Source organism: Ascaphus truei, chromosome 2, assembly GCF_040206685.1.
Source record: "Ascaphus truei isolate aAscTru1 chromosome 2, aAscTru1.hap1, whole genome shotgun sequence".
Lineage (NCBI taxonomy): Eukaryota > Metazoa > Chordata > Amphibia > Anura > Ascaphidae > Ascaphus > Ascaphus truei.
In genome coordinates, this window is record NC_134484.1 from 143,656,606 (window position 1) to 143,670,502 (window position 13,897).

Here is a 13,897-nt window from a genome sequence, read left to right on the forward strand (position 1 = left end):
TCCCCGATCACAGAGCTTCTCGAAGTTGGTTAGCGGCGGCCTTTTCGGGTGTTTAGTATAGAATGCCCTGACCTGGAGGTATCTAAGAAATTCTGTGTTGGGTATATCCGTTTCCGACTGAATTAGATCGAATGATTTAATCGTGTCGCGCCCCTCCAGGTCTTTTAGTCTTCGCAACCCCAGTCTCTGCCATCGTGTGAAGTTCTTATCAATCAGCCCTGGAGCAAAGTCTGGATTTCCATATAGGGGAGTCATCAGGGTATGTTTTGAGGTTAATGCGTGGTTATTTTTAGCCATATCCCAGACAGAGAGTGAGTTAAGCATCGAGGTCAGCGGAGCTCTAATGTCTTTTAATCTAGATTTAGGATACCAGATTAGGTCTCTAAGCTCTAGCGGGGCACACACCTCCCTCTCCAGTGCTACCCACCGCCTTTGCTCCAGATCCCCGTGCCACTGCGTAATTTGGCATAATTGTGCCGCTTTATAGTACGCCATCAAGTTCGGTACCGCCAAGCCTCCAGTTTCCCTAGGTCTTTGCATAATTGACATTTTTACCCGCGGTGTTTTGTTTTTCCAAATAAATCTTGTAACTGAATTTTGCAGTTCTTTAATGTCTGATCGCACTACGGGTATCGGAAGAGTTTGGAACAGGTATAGTATCCTAGGGAGGAGGTTCATTTTCACACAATAGATTCTGCCAATCCATGATATTCCATATGTGGACCAGTCCTTTAGCTCCTTTGTGAGGGCTCTTAGTAATCTCGGGTAGTTCTCTTGATAGAGACTGGAGCTGCGTTTGGTGAGATAGATCCCTAGATATTTTATAGCTTTGGACTGCCATTTAAACTGGAAATTAATTTCCAATAATTTCTCTACTTCCTTTGGGATATTTAGGCTTAGTGCCTCTGATTTAGATTGGTTTATTTTAAAACCGGATATTCTACAAAAATTTTCCATTAGGGCAAATAGATTGGGCAGCGAGGTAAGCGGTTTTGTCAGAGACAGTATAATGTCATCTGCATATAGAGCGATTTTATGCTCTTGAGAGTGAATTTGAATTCCCGCAATATCGGGACTGCGACGAATGTGTGCCGCTAGTGGTTCCACGCATAGGGCGAACAACAGGGGCGAGAGCGGGCAGCCCTGTCTGGTCCCACTTTTGATTTTAAACAACTCCGATGGAAAACCCTGGTGGATCACCCTGGCCGTCGGAGTTGTATACAATGCTTTTATTGCCCCAAGAATTTTACCTCCGAATCCAAATGCTCCAAGCGTGGACTCCATGTATGGCCAGTCAATCCTGTCAAAGGCCTTCTCCGCATCTAAACTTAGTACTAAACCTCGGACCTTGTTGGCATCAATATAGTTAATGATATCTATTATCCTTCTGGTGTTGTCGGCCGCTTGTCTATCTCTAATAAAGCCAACTTGGTCTGGGTGGATAAGCCTTGGCAGGATCCCGCTCAATCTGTTGGCCAGTAATTTGGAATATATCTTAACATCCGAATTGATTAAGGATATCGGCCTGTAGCTTTGACAATTTGTAGGATCTTTGTCCTTCTTATGTATTATAGATATCGACGCCTGGAGCATCCGCTCCGAGAAGGGTTCCCCCGCCAAAACTCCGTTAAATAACTTAAGCATGGGCGCTGCCAGAACCCCGACAAATTTTTTATAGTATAAATTGGAAAACCCGTCAGGTCCCGGGGCCTTAGAGGGTTTTAGATTTTTGATGACCGCGGTCAGTTCCTCCAGAGTGAAATCAGTCTGGATTGCCTCGCTCTCTAGTCTGCCCAGCCCTGGTAGGGCTGCCTCTTTTAAGAAGGTTTGTAATAATTTATTTGTTTTCGGGTTGTGTGCTACCTTCTCCCCATTATAAAGCTGTTCATAAAAAAGCCTAAATTCTTCCACTATGCGTTTAGGGTTGGAGGACATTTCCCCTGTTTTAGTTTTAATGGCCTGTATATTATAACTTGGTTGCCTATTTCTGATCCTGTTAGCTAGCATGGTGTCCGGCTTGTTGGCTTTCTCAAAGAATTGCCTCTTAGTCCAACTCAAGTCTCTCTCAGCCTGGGATGTGAGGAGGAGGTTAAGTTCTATCCTTACATCCTTCAACTCCTTAAGGATGTCCCCTCTACCTGATCGGCTATGTAGTATAGAGAGCTCATGTAACCTCTTATATAGTTGTGTCAATTTTGTTTCTCTCTGTTTTTTCCGTCTTGCTGCGATACTAATCAGCACTCCTCGCATCGTGGCCTTGTGAGCCTCCCACAATGTTATGTGTGACTCCACTGTGCCTGTATTCGTGATAAAGAATTGCCTAATCTCGTCCTTAACTGTCTTGGCTAATTCGGGGATCTTAATCAGGGACTCGTTTAATTTCCAATTTGCTCCCGGGCTGGTCGGTCTAATTTGAGTGCATCGTAGCTCGATTGATGCGTGGTCCGACCATGAGATGTCATGGATCAGGGTGTCAGTGATTTGTGGGACCAATCTGCTCGATACAAAGAAGTGGTCCAGTCTGCTATAGCTGTCGTGTGGGTGTGAATAAAATGTATAGGTCCGCTCTCCCGGGTGTTGCTCCCGCCAGATGTCTACAAGACATCCTCGTCTCAGTCCCTCTATAAGAGCTGATGCTCCAATTTGTCTCGCTTTGTCCTGTCTCGGTGATCTATCTATTCGCTGGTCAAGTACCTTATTAAAGTCTCCCGCTAATATTATGTTGCCCACTGCCCATCGTTGGAGTTTAAGAAAAAATTCCTCAAAGAATAGGGGGTCCTTTTCACACGGGGCATATACACACGCCAGTGTTACTCTGCATTGCTGTAGCAGGCCCACTAGTATCAAATATCTACCTCCTGGGTCGCGCTTTATTTTTTCTAGCTCAAACGGAACTTTGTTATGAAGTAATATGGCAACCCCTTTTTTCTTCTCTTTGGCTGAGGCAAGGTAGAACCTCCTGAAATTTTTATCTATATACGTTGGGTTTTTGTTGGAACAGTAATGCGTCTCTTGAAGAAAGAGAATATCGTTTTTTCTACGTTTGAATTCTGCGAAGGCGATTTTGCGTTTTTGAGGGGAGTTGAAACCTTTAACATTTTGTGATAAGAACTTCAGGGCCATATTTTTATGTGTAGTGAGTCTCTGTGGGTGCAGTGTTTTTGGTTCCTACCCGTGCCTTGGATTTTCTGTGGGTGCCAGTTGTGGTGTTGCTGGTCTCTCGTTGACTTGAAACCTCCTTTTGGGGAACCTGGAGAAGGGGTGGGAAAACACAAAAGGAAATGACAGGGAACATAAAGCCTTGTGACAAGGACAAAGAAAACCATTGTGGCCCTAACTGACCTATGGTTTAGTGCCTGGGAAAGCCGCCTATACTCTGGAAGCACCCATTTTACAGTCCATGGTTGCTGAATATCCTCCAGTTCACGGATTCCCAGGTCTTTGACTGGGCTGTGGCTTAAGGCCCCAGTCCAGCCCCAGGGGCACATGCCAACAGGTGGGGACAAGGGCAGTCACCTGGCCCCACCCGCCGGCAGTGTTAACAGTATCCTATTATAGCTATACTTATAGACATCTACTACGTAAACTCAACTTTAATGCATGGTAACTAGAGGCTATCTCCCCAATTCTGGAGCCACTGCTGTTGATCTTCTGGGGTCTGTATCCTATTGGCTACGATGTATGTTATAGGGGGCATATACCCCAACCCCTCCTATTCCCTCCCGTTTGCTCCCCAGCGGGGGAATGCGCGCACCCCCCTGAGGAGACACCACCTCCCCCCCCCGGCGGGTCTTTCCGCTGCCTCCGCCACCCCTCCGTCTCCGACGCCGGTCTCTTTCTTTCTATGTGGGCGCCGCCACTGACGTCATTTCCCGTGCGACGGAGCGCTGTGGAGGACCGCCCCCTGACATCCGCCGAGACCATTGCGCATAACTGCCTGCGCGTAGCCGGAGAAGGAGGTGCGTCCCAGGGGTGGAGCCGAGTGGAGCTCCCAGGTTTCGCGCTCGAACTGCGTCCGCCATCCTTGTTTGGCGCTTCTTCTTCGTCTCGTCCCGCGGATCTTGCTGAGAGGCCATTTTGGTAGGTACTTTCCCTTATTCCTTTTTTTCCTCGGGTTTCTCTCCGTTTTCTGCAGGGACTGCACCGCTTGGACCCGAATCATCGGGAGGGGGATGGGAGGTTGCGTAGGGGCTGGCCTTAATCATGCAACTTTCAGTGAGGGTGATAGTCTCTGTATTTTATTTTTTAATTCAACTGTAAAAAGAACAGAAACTGCAGGTTCAACTGGGACTGGTAAGCCGGCATGAGATTCAATCCTCAGGCAGGTCTTGAGGGTCTAGGTTTGTTCTGGCGTTGGCCTGCTGGAGAGCTCACTCTTTCCCATTCTGGTTGTCTTTGAAGGCGTTCTCCGGGGGCTTCCAGCTGCAGTGTATTTGGTACGTCCAGTCTGTTTAGAAACTCCGGACCATCTGCCAGGTTCTTGAGGGTATGAGACCGGCCATGCTGTACCACGATCAGGGCAAAGGGAAAGGCCCATCGATATCTTATGTTTTTATCTCGTAAGATTCTGGTGACCGGTTGGAGGGCCTGGCGTCTGGATAAAGTGATCGGGGAAATGTCCTGAAAGATGGCCATCTCCACATCCTCAAATTTCACCGTAGGGGTGGCCCTAGTGATTTTGCATATCTCTGCTTTCGTGGTAAAATGATGTAAACGCAAGATTACATCCCGGGGTGGGTTGTTAGGTAGTGGACGGGCCCGCAGTGCCCGGTGGCACCGGTCCATTACCAGTTCTGCCTCTGTCTTTCCCGGCAGTATGGATGTCATCCATCTGTTCAGCAGTGCTTCAGGGTCTTGTATTTCCTCAGGGATCCCCCTAATCCTGAGATTGTTCCGCCTGTCGCGGTTTTCACTGTCTTCATGGCGTTCTTCTAATTCAGCCACTTTTCTTTCAAGGGTAGTGACCCTGGAGTCTGTCTCGTTATGGCATCTAGTGGACTCCTCCATTTTTTCCTCCAAGTCATTTGTGCGGGTTCCAATGTTTAGCATGTCTTTGCGCAAGTGTTCCACTTCTCCTCTAAAGAAGGTTTTTAGGTCAGACAGGAGCTGTGCTATCTCCCGCTTCATAGCGCCTGTCGGGTCGCCCGTCACTGCTTCTAGCTCCGGCACGGAGTCTGAATCCGATGCCGCCATGCTGTCGGTCTCCCTAGGCTTTTTAGCCCCCGCAAAGTACGTGCGGACATCTACCTTCTGCTTTGGCTTTTTTCTTGTAGTCGCCATGTACTTTTATGCTGTGGTTGTTGGGGAATTTAGTGCTGCTATTTGGCTGTTGCTAGGTTGAGTTTTGCAAACAATATTTATTTAATTACTGCCGGCGGGTTAAGGATCTCTCAGTTCAGACCTCCATCTCCTTCCCCGTCGCGCATGCGCCCCGGGCTGGGTGAGTTTTAAACCAAGGAGGAGGGTCACAAACCTCCTAGCAATTGTTACCAATTGACATTTAAAAACACCTACAATTTGTCAGATTCGACGTAGCATTGGGGCTTTTTTTGTCTTTTGTTGTATACATGAGGTCATGAATGCGGTAGCACGCCTTTTGATGCATTTGTATAGTGGGTTTGGGTTTTGAGCTTGCTGGGACTGTGAATGTTTTATATTGGACATAACAATTGTGTCTGAAGACACACAAATAGGTAGCAAAAGAAAAACACAGTACAAGTGCGCAACTATAATGAATAAACAGAGTGAATTGAAATAAAGTGCATTAACCACTTAATACCCTAGTGAGTATAAGTAACTAGGTTACCAATAAGGAGTGTCTGCTGCTGTGATAGGGTGGTCCAAGACCCTGAATCTAGACAAAACAAAACACAAAACAGCGCACAACGCTCATGGTGAAGTAAGAATGAACAATTTATATTAAAAAGTAATTCAAGGTTTTGCGTACATCAGATAAAGGTAAAACAGGCATGTAACTGTAACTATGACAGTTGTTACCACTCAGGTATCTGGACACAGGGGAAGGCTGCAGCGGATCACCCAATGTCAGGAATCTGCAGTCATATCAGGCTGTGCTTTCATCTGCTGGGCTCTTTAGAAGCGGAGGGTTCCCTTTAGGCTTCCACGTAATCCAGGTAGATAAATCCCAAGCTCCGTTTAGGAGTAACTGGTAGAGGGACAGTCTCACCAATCAGGTTCAGCTCTGCCTCCCACGCCAGCTTCACTTAACCAGCAAAGTGATAGAATACTAAGGGTACTCGTAGATCAATAAAAGTATAATTCCAACTAGTTTCGTAGCAACTATAAAGGCCACTTCATCAGGGAATGATTCTCTACCTCTACCAGTTACTCCTAAACGGAGCTTGGGACTTATCAAAGAGACTCTTTGTTCTCCTAGAATCGGTGGAGCCAATCCAGTGGGTTGTTTAGGGCTGGAAAGTGGAATCCGTTGCTGCTAGGCACGATTCCCATTGCCCAGTTCGATTTTCCTGCTTGCCAGCATCCTTAGTCTCCTTGACATGCCCCCTCCTCTGACACGTACAGCCAGACGATTCCCCAGCTCTGATTGGCTGGTAGATCTACGATCCATTCTCTGATTGGTCGCCAGTCCCTTCACCATATTGAACATAGAACAGCGAGGTCTATGTCATTGGACTGGCCGATTAGATCATCAAACGAACCTGAGCTTGGTCAGCTGAAGTGCTGGCGGGCTTTTCAAAAGTGCCTTGCTCCGAATAGCAAAGCACTCGGCACGGAGTTACAGGAGAAACCTAGCTTAGCTGATGACAAGTTCTCAAATTGTTGCCAAGTTCCAGCTTTTGCCTTGCTTGCGGTTAGCGGGTATAGCCAGATACCATTCCCAAAAAGGGTACTGTGGTGTTCCTGGACGTGGACCGTACAGGGTAAGCCTTCCGAAGCAGGCCCCCTGCACCTAGTTGAGGCTATAGACTCCTCCCAGACCCCCCGTTAAGTGTGTATTTCTTGTATTTTGTTTATCATTGTGTGTCTGCTGGTCTCACCAGAATAAACCTAATTTTATTCCACTATCTTGTTCTGTCTAGTGAATTGTTCCTTGAAGGTAAAGGTGTTAAAAGTACTGGTCCCCCGTGACATCGAAGTTTAGTGAATAGGCCCATATAGGTTACTATGGTCCAGAAGAAAAACACAGTACAAGTGCGCAACTATAATGAATAAACAGAGTGAATTGAAATAAAGTGCATTAACCACTTAATACCCAAGTGAGTATAAGTAACTAGGTTACCAATAAGGAGCATCTGCTGCTGTGATAGGGTGGTCCAAGACCCTGAATCTAGACAAAACAAAACACAAAACAGCGCACAACACTCATGGTGAATTAAGAATGAACAATTTATATTAAAAAGTAATTCAAGGTTCTGCGTACATCAGATAAAGGTAAAACAGGCATGTAACTGTAACTATGACAGTTGTTACCACTCAGGTATGAGGACACAGGAGAAGGCTGCAGCGGATCACCCAATGTCAGGAATCTGCAGTCATATCAGGCTGTGCTTTCATCTGCTGGGCTCTTTAGAAGCGGAGGGTTCCCTTTAGGCTTCCACGTAATCCAGGTAGATAAGTCCCAAGCTCCGTTTAGGAGTAACTGGTAGAGGTAGAGAATCATTCCCTGATGAAGTGGCCTTTATAGTTGCTACGAAACTAGTTGGAATTATACTTTTATTGATCTACGAGTACCCTTAGTATTCTATCACTTTGCTGGTTAAGTGAAGCTGGCGTGGGAGGCAGAGCTGAACCTGATTGGTGAGACTGTCCCTCTACCAGTTACTCCTAAACGGAGCTTGGGATTTATCTACCTGGATTACGTGGAAGCCTAAAGGGAACCCTCCGCTTCTAAAGAGCCCAGCAGATGAAAGCACAGCCTGATATGACTGCAGATTCCTGACATTGGGTGATCCGCTGCAGCCTTCTCCTGTGTCCTGATACCTGAGTGGTAACAACTGTCATAGTTACAGTTACATGCCTGTTTTACCTTTATCTGATGTACGCAGAACCTTGAATTACTTTTTAATATAAATTGTTCATTCTTCACCATGAGCGTTGTGCGCTGTTTTGTCTAGACACAAATAGGTACTCTACATGTTAAAGCTGCAATGCAAGTTTCCTGTTGTCCTTTCCATGTAGTTATATTACAATATTATTGCACACTAGGTACATTTATCATGGAGGCGCTGAAGGACAGATCACAAATGCAGGTTTTTTGGGAATCTTTGCACAATCTTTGCACAATCTTGGGGTAGCACTTGCTGATGCAGAAACCAGTAAGGATATTACAGACATAAGTTAGTATACCTTCATGTCCCCTGTAACTTGAATTCTTCTCCAACTTAGGCCGCGATTATAGTGTTAGCATGCGCGGCGCACGTGAAACATGCTCTGCTGGCAGGAGGCGATAGGGACGCATGACGCAGCCGTGTTCATGACGTCACTTGAGCGGTTCGCCCCTGGCTGAACCGCTTCACGTTACGCGGCCGTCGCTTGGACAGACGCATTGATTTGTCTGTCCAAAACGCCGTCGCGCCTCATCGTGTGCGTGCGTACTATGGGCGGCCTCCTAGGATTGAGGCATGTAGTTTGCGACGCGCGTGCACATGCACGCACCGTTGCGGCCACTATAATCGCGGCCTAAGACCCCTGCTGCTGTGGGAAACTATTCTTCCAGTTTGATTTTACATAGATATTTTTTAGTTCTGGTGCGCATGTACCACACAGTGATCTTCTGTTTTGTATTCTGGTAATAATTTCTCTAATAGGGGGAAGGGAGCTCTGAAGGGGTTTTCACGTTTGCAGAGAAAAACTTCAGTCATGAATTCTTCCGTGTAGAATTATTTTATCGAATCCCGATAACTTCATGGAAAATCGGATCACAGGCATTCCATGTTCAATAGGAAAAAAAAAGTTTGATTTGTAAAAAAATTGTTTAATACTAAATTTCCATTCACTGAAATAGATCTTATTACCCCATCCGTCCTCTTCTTACCTCGTGCATAAACTGGTCGTTTCATTTTGATGTGCCTGTCTCTTGGTTTTATTTTTGCTTGTTTCCCCTTTTTTTCCTACTCAGGAATAAAGTCAAAGGTCGACGAACTAAAAGCAACCTATGACCGGGAGGAGTCTCCAAATCTCGAAGACTATGAGCCTTACACAGTAGCCAGCTTACTGAAGCAATACCTGCGAGAACTTCCTGAGAACGTACTGACCAAAGATCTGATGCCGCGCTTTGAAGAGGCCTGTGGCAAGAGCACCGAGGGGGAGAGGTTGCAGGAGTGTCAACGCCTGATGAAGGAGCTGCCAGAATGTAACTTCTGTATGATTTCATGGCTGGTTGTGCACATGGACCATGTTATAGCAAAAGAACTTGAAACCAAAATGAACATACAGAACATTTCTATTGTACTCAGCCCCACTGTGCAGGTACATAAATATTTTGACTTTTAGAGGTCGTAATACTTTTGAATGTGGGGGGCTTTACGTAAGACCAGTGTAACAATTTTACACTGATGCATCAGAGCTCGAGATATTTCATATTATTAGTAAAACATTTAGTTCAATGAAAAACTCAAATCCTGTGGTGGAACCCTTAATCCGGGGGGGGGGGCAAAAGCCTTCTAAAGGCCAGTTGCATGGTTTTTATAATGTATCCTTTAGAACAGGGGTCCCCAACCTTTTTGTGCCCAAGGGCAAACTTGAGACTTCATAAGAGAGTGGCTTGCATGAACCAGTTAACGCACACACACAAAATACACTTACTATGGTGGAAGGCCTCCAGTGCCATGCCCGGTCTCGCTCGCGGATGCAGAATTTGGGCCTGATTCCCAGGCAGGCGGACTTCTGTGGGGACCGACACGCAGCAGCTGTCAGCAGCACTGCTGTTGCGGGCACCCACAAAATGCTTGGTGGGCACCGCTTTGGGGTCCACTGCTTTAGAATTATTTATTTATTAAATATTTTACCAGGAAGTAATACATTGAGAGTTACCTCTCGTTTTCAAGTATGTCCTGGGCATAGTTAAGGTGACAAATAATACATGGTTACAAATACATAGTTACATAAGTGAACAGGGTATATATTATATACAAGATATTGCACGCACAGTTAAAGATAATATATATTATAGGCGTATGTAAGTTACAGACCAGATTAAAGCCATCTCACATTTTAGTTTTGAAAGAACTTAAACTGGTGGTGGATGTGAGAGTGTCCGGTAGGTTGTTCCAGTTTTGGTGTGCATGATAAGAGAAGGAGCGGCCAGATACTTTGTTGAGCCTTGGGACAATTAACAGTCTTTTGGAGTCAGATCTCAGATAAGTGCTGCATGTGGTAGGGGTGAGGAGCTTGTTCCGATGGGTAGCTTGCATAGAAAGTATTTGAAGACTAGACAGGAAAGGTGAACTTTGCGCCTTGACTCAAGTGATGACCAATCTAGTTCTTTGGGCATTTCCCAGTGATGTGTGTTGTAGTTGCATTGGAGAACAAAACGGCATATTGAATTGTTGTGGGTGTCAAGTTTGCTAAGGTGGGTTTGGGGTGCCGAGCCATATACTATGTCTCCATAGTCAATAATTGGGATTAGCATCTGCTGTGCGGTACGCTTTCTGACCAGCAGGCTTAGGGAGGATTTGTTCCTGTAAAGTACACCTAGTTTGGCATAGGTTTTGGATGTCAGGGTATCAATGTGCATCCTGAATGTTAAGTGGGAGTCAAACCATATGCCAGGTATTTAAAACTAGTAACAGGAGTTAGGGTGATGTTTGCGTTGGTTCTGATCTAGAGCTCAGTTACTGGAAGCTTTAAAAATGTAGTATTGGTCCCAAATACCATTGTTACAGTCTTGTCAGTGTTTAAAAACAGTTTTGTTTTGGGAAATTCAGTTTTTGAGTATGTGTTCGAGGTTGGAGAGGCTATGGCTGTGTGCATATGGGATTGTGTCATCTGCATACATGTGTATTGAAGCTTCCTTACAAGCTGTGGGAAGATCATTGATGAACACAGAGAAGAGTAGGGGCCCCAGAACAGAGCCTTGCAGGACACCGCAGGTGGTATCCAAGGGGTTGGAGTTAGAGCCTGAGATGGACACATGTTGGGATCTATCTGTTAGGTAGGAATGAAACGAGTTTAAAGCATGCTTCCCTATTCCAGAGCTCTGGAGTTTGTTAAGCAGGATTGCATGATCAACAGTATCAAAAGTCTTTGCAAAATCTAGGAATATTGCACCAGTGAGTTGTCCAAGTTCCATTCCACACTGGATTTCATTGCAAACTTTTAGCAGGGTAGTTATGGTGGAGTGTTTGGGGCGAAAGCCAGATTGGAATTGGCTAGGGAAATTTGTCTTTGTATAGTAATCGTTAATTAAGAGTGAAAACATTTTCCCATGACTTTGGATAGTATTGGAGAAGAGAGATTGGCCTGTAGTTTGAGACAGTGTTTTTATCCCCACTTTTGAAGATTGGGACAACTCTGGCAGTTTTCCAGGTCTTAGAGATGGCCTGCAGACAGGATAGAGTTGACTATAGAATCAATTGGTTTGGCAATGGCTGGGGCACCAAGTCTGAGGAACGAAGATTGTAGTAAATCAGGTCCACATTGGCTGCTTAGTTTTAATTTGAGGAGCGCTTGTGTAATCTCCTCTTCGGTTACTTGGCCAAATTGAAAATTGTGGGCAGTGTTGGGAGGGGTTGGGGCTAAATGGGTACTCCCTGGATGAGATTCATGTTTGTGGTTTGGGTTGCGTTTTGCTATTAAGTTAGTAGCACACCTCACAAAGTTAATCATTGAATGCATTTGCAATGTCAGTGGGGTTTGTCAGAGTAATATCCCCCTTAGTGATATTACTTGGCTGTTGATGGTTAGGAGGCTGGAATATATTGTTGATAACCTTCCAGAAGTTAGCTGGGTTTGATGTATTCTGGTGGAGATTGTCAGAGTAAAATTGTGCTTTTGCATGCTTTGTTTGCCTTGTGCACATGTTCCGCATGCATCTGTAGTGATTGAGATCCTTGGTAGTGCCAGTAACTTTGTAGCTCTTCCACAAGGTATCCCTGAACTGGTAGAGTGCTATAAGGTCAGTTGTAACCCATGGAAGGTGGGCCCCCCATACTCTTATTCTGCGTAGTGGAGCATGGGTATCACAGAGTTTTAAGAACTCGGATTGGAAATAGTCGAGCGCAGAATCGGGGTCGGGAATTAAATTGATTCTGTGCCAAGGGCAGTTGGTAAGGTCAGCCAGAAACTGTTGTGGGTTAAAGTTTCTAAATGTTCTAGTGAGGAGAACTTTAGGGCTTGATTTGGAGTGGTCTGATTTTCCTTACACAGTACACTATTGCATCACTGAAAATGTCAGGAAGGATGCCAGAGGATTGGATTCTGCTAGAATTTGAGGAGAGAATTCAGTCTAGCAAGGAGTTGTTGGCCAATTTCAGGTTTGTCCTTGTGGGTTGGAAAATGAGTTGCGTTAGGTTAAGTGACTTGAGTTGTGTCTGGATTTTGTGGTTTTTATTGTTGAGCCAATTCAAGTTGAAATCCCCAAGAACTAGCAGCTCACTCTTCTCATTCAGAGAGGAAATGGAGCCAAGAAACTGGGTGACATCAGTCAGGGACTGTAGAGGGGCTTTAGGGGGGCGGTAGATGCCAGCAACCAAGATGGGCTAAGAAAAGGGGAGGCAGATTTTGCCAACTAGGATTTCAAAAGAGGGTGGGCTTGGGGGTCAATTTAACAGTGTAAATTGTAAGGCGTCTGCAATATAAAATAACACCCCTCCTCCTCTTTTGACCTATCTTTCCTAGAAATGGAGTATCCCTGAATGGCAATATTTGCATCGGGAGTTTTAGGGGCTAGCCATGTTTCTGTGAGAACGATAGAATGTTAGGATGTTAAGAGTGTGTTTGGTTTAGAAAAATGGTACAAAATATTGACTGCTTGTCAATCCGACATTGTACATTTTCTTAAAACTGCTGACAATGTGGCATCAGCATCCTTCCCTCAGTTAACTGTGAGCCCTGAAATCAGCTGCTTTTGACGGTATGTATATTCTAATCACTGGTATTTATTTGTCATTGTAATTATATATTATGAAAAAAGGCAAGTCTTACAATTACAGGTGCTATCATATTAATGAAACTTAAATATATTGCTAAATGGTCAATCAAGTTGAAATCAAGACAATTACAGTATTATCAAGATTATTTCTATTCTCCTTATTTCATCTTCCACTAAGAGGGTTGATTTTTTTCTTGGACTTCGAATGAAGGCAACTTTGAACATCTTGATACGTCTGTCCCTTATGTTAACTACAGTACATTGCCTATATGATTTCAAGATCATTTTTTACATAGATACATAGTAGATGTGGTTGAAAAAAAGACATAGGTCCGTTCAACCTATGCTAAATTTAGATGACAGATACTCTATCCTATATCTGTACTTACAGTATATTGATCCAGAGGAAGGCAAACAAAAAACCCCAGTGAAATATTATCCAATAATATCTCATAATGGGAAAAATAAATTCCTTCCTGACTCCAATAATTGGCAATTCCCATGTTTACTTATTTGGTATATCCCACATCTAAAAAGATGTCCAACTTTTTTTAACAAATCTATTGTATCTGCCATCACAGTCTCCATGGGTAATGAATTCCACATTTTAAATGCCCTTACTGTAAAGAACCCTTTCCTTTTGTTGCTGGTGAAATCTAATTTCCTCCAACCTTAAGGGATGGTCCCGAGTCCTCAGTACTGCCCTTGGGATGAATAGTTCTTTTGAAAGCTTCTGTACTGTCCCCGAATATATTTGTATATAGTTATCATATCCCCTCTTTGTATTTCTACTATTAGTATTTTAAACATTTAAAAGAAGTAATA

The 13,897-nt window shown here is 44.6% G+C and overlaps 1 protein-coding gene across 2 annotated transcripts in view; it reads left to right on the forward strand.

The window, feature by feature from the left end:
* The window catches only part of RALBP1 (ralA binding protein 1), a 60,220-nt gene that overhangs the window by 31,205 nt on the left and 15,118 nt on the right, over positions 1–13,897 (forward strand). For both annotated transcript variants that reach the window (XM_075585370.1, XM_075585371.1), the window contains exon 4: positions 9,101–9,450. In XM_075585370.1, the coding sequence (XP_075441485.1) occupies positions 9,101–9,450 (350 nt within the window). The remainder of the gene's footprint in view (positions 1–9,100; positions 9,451–13,897) is intronic.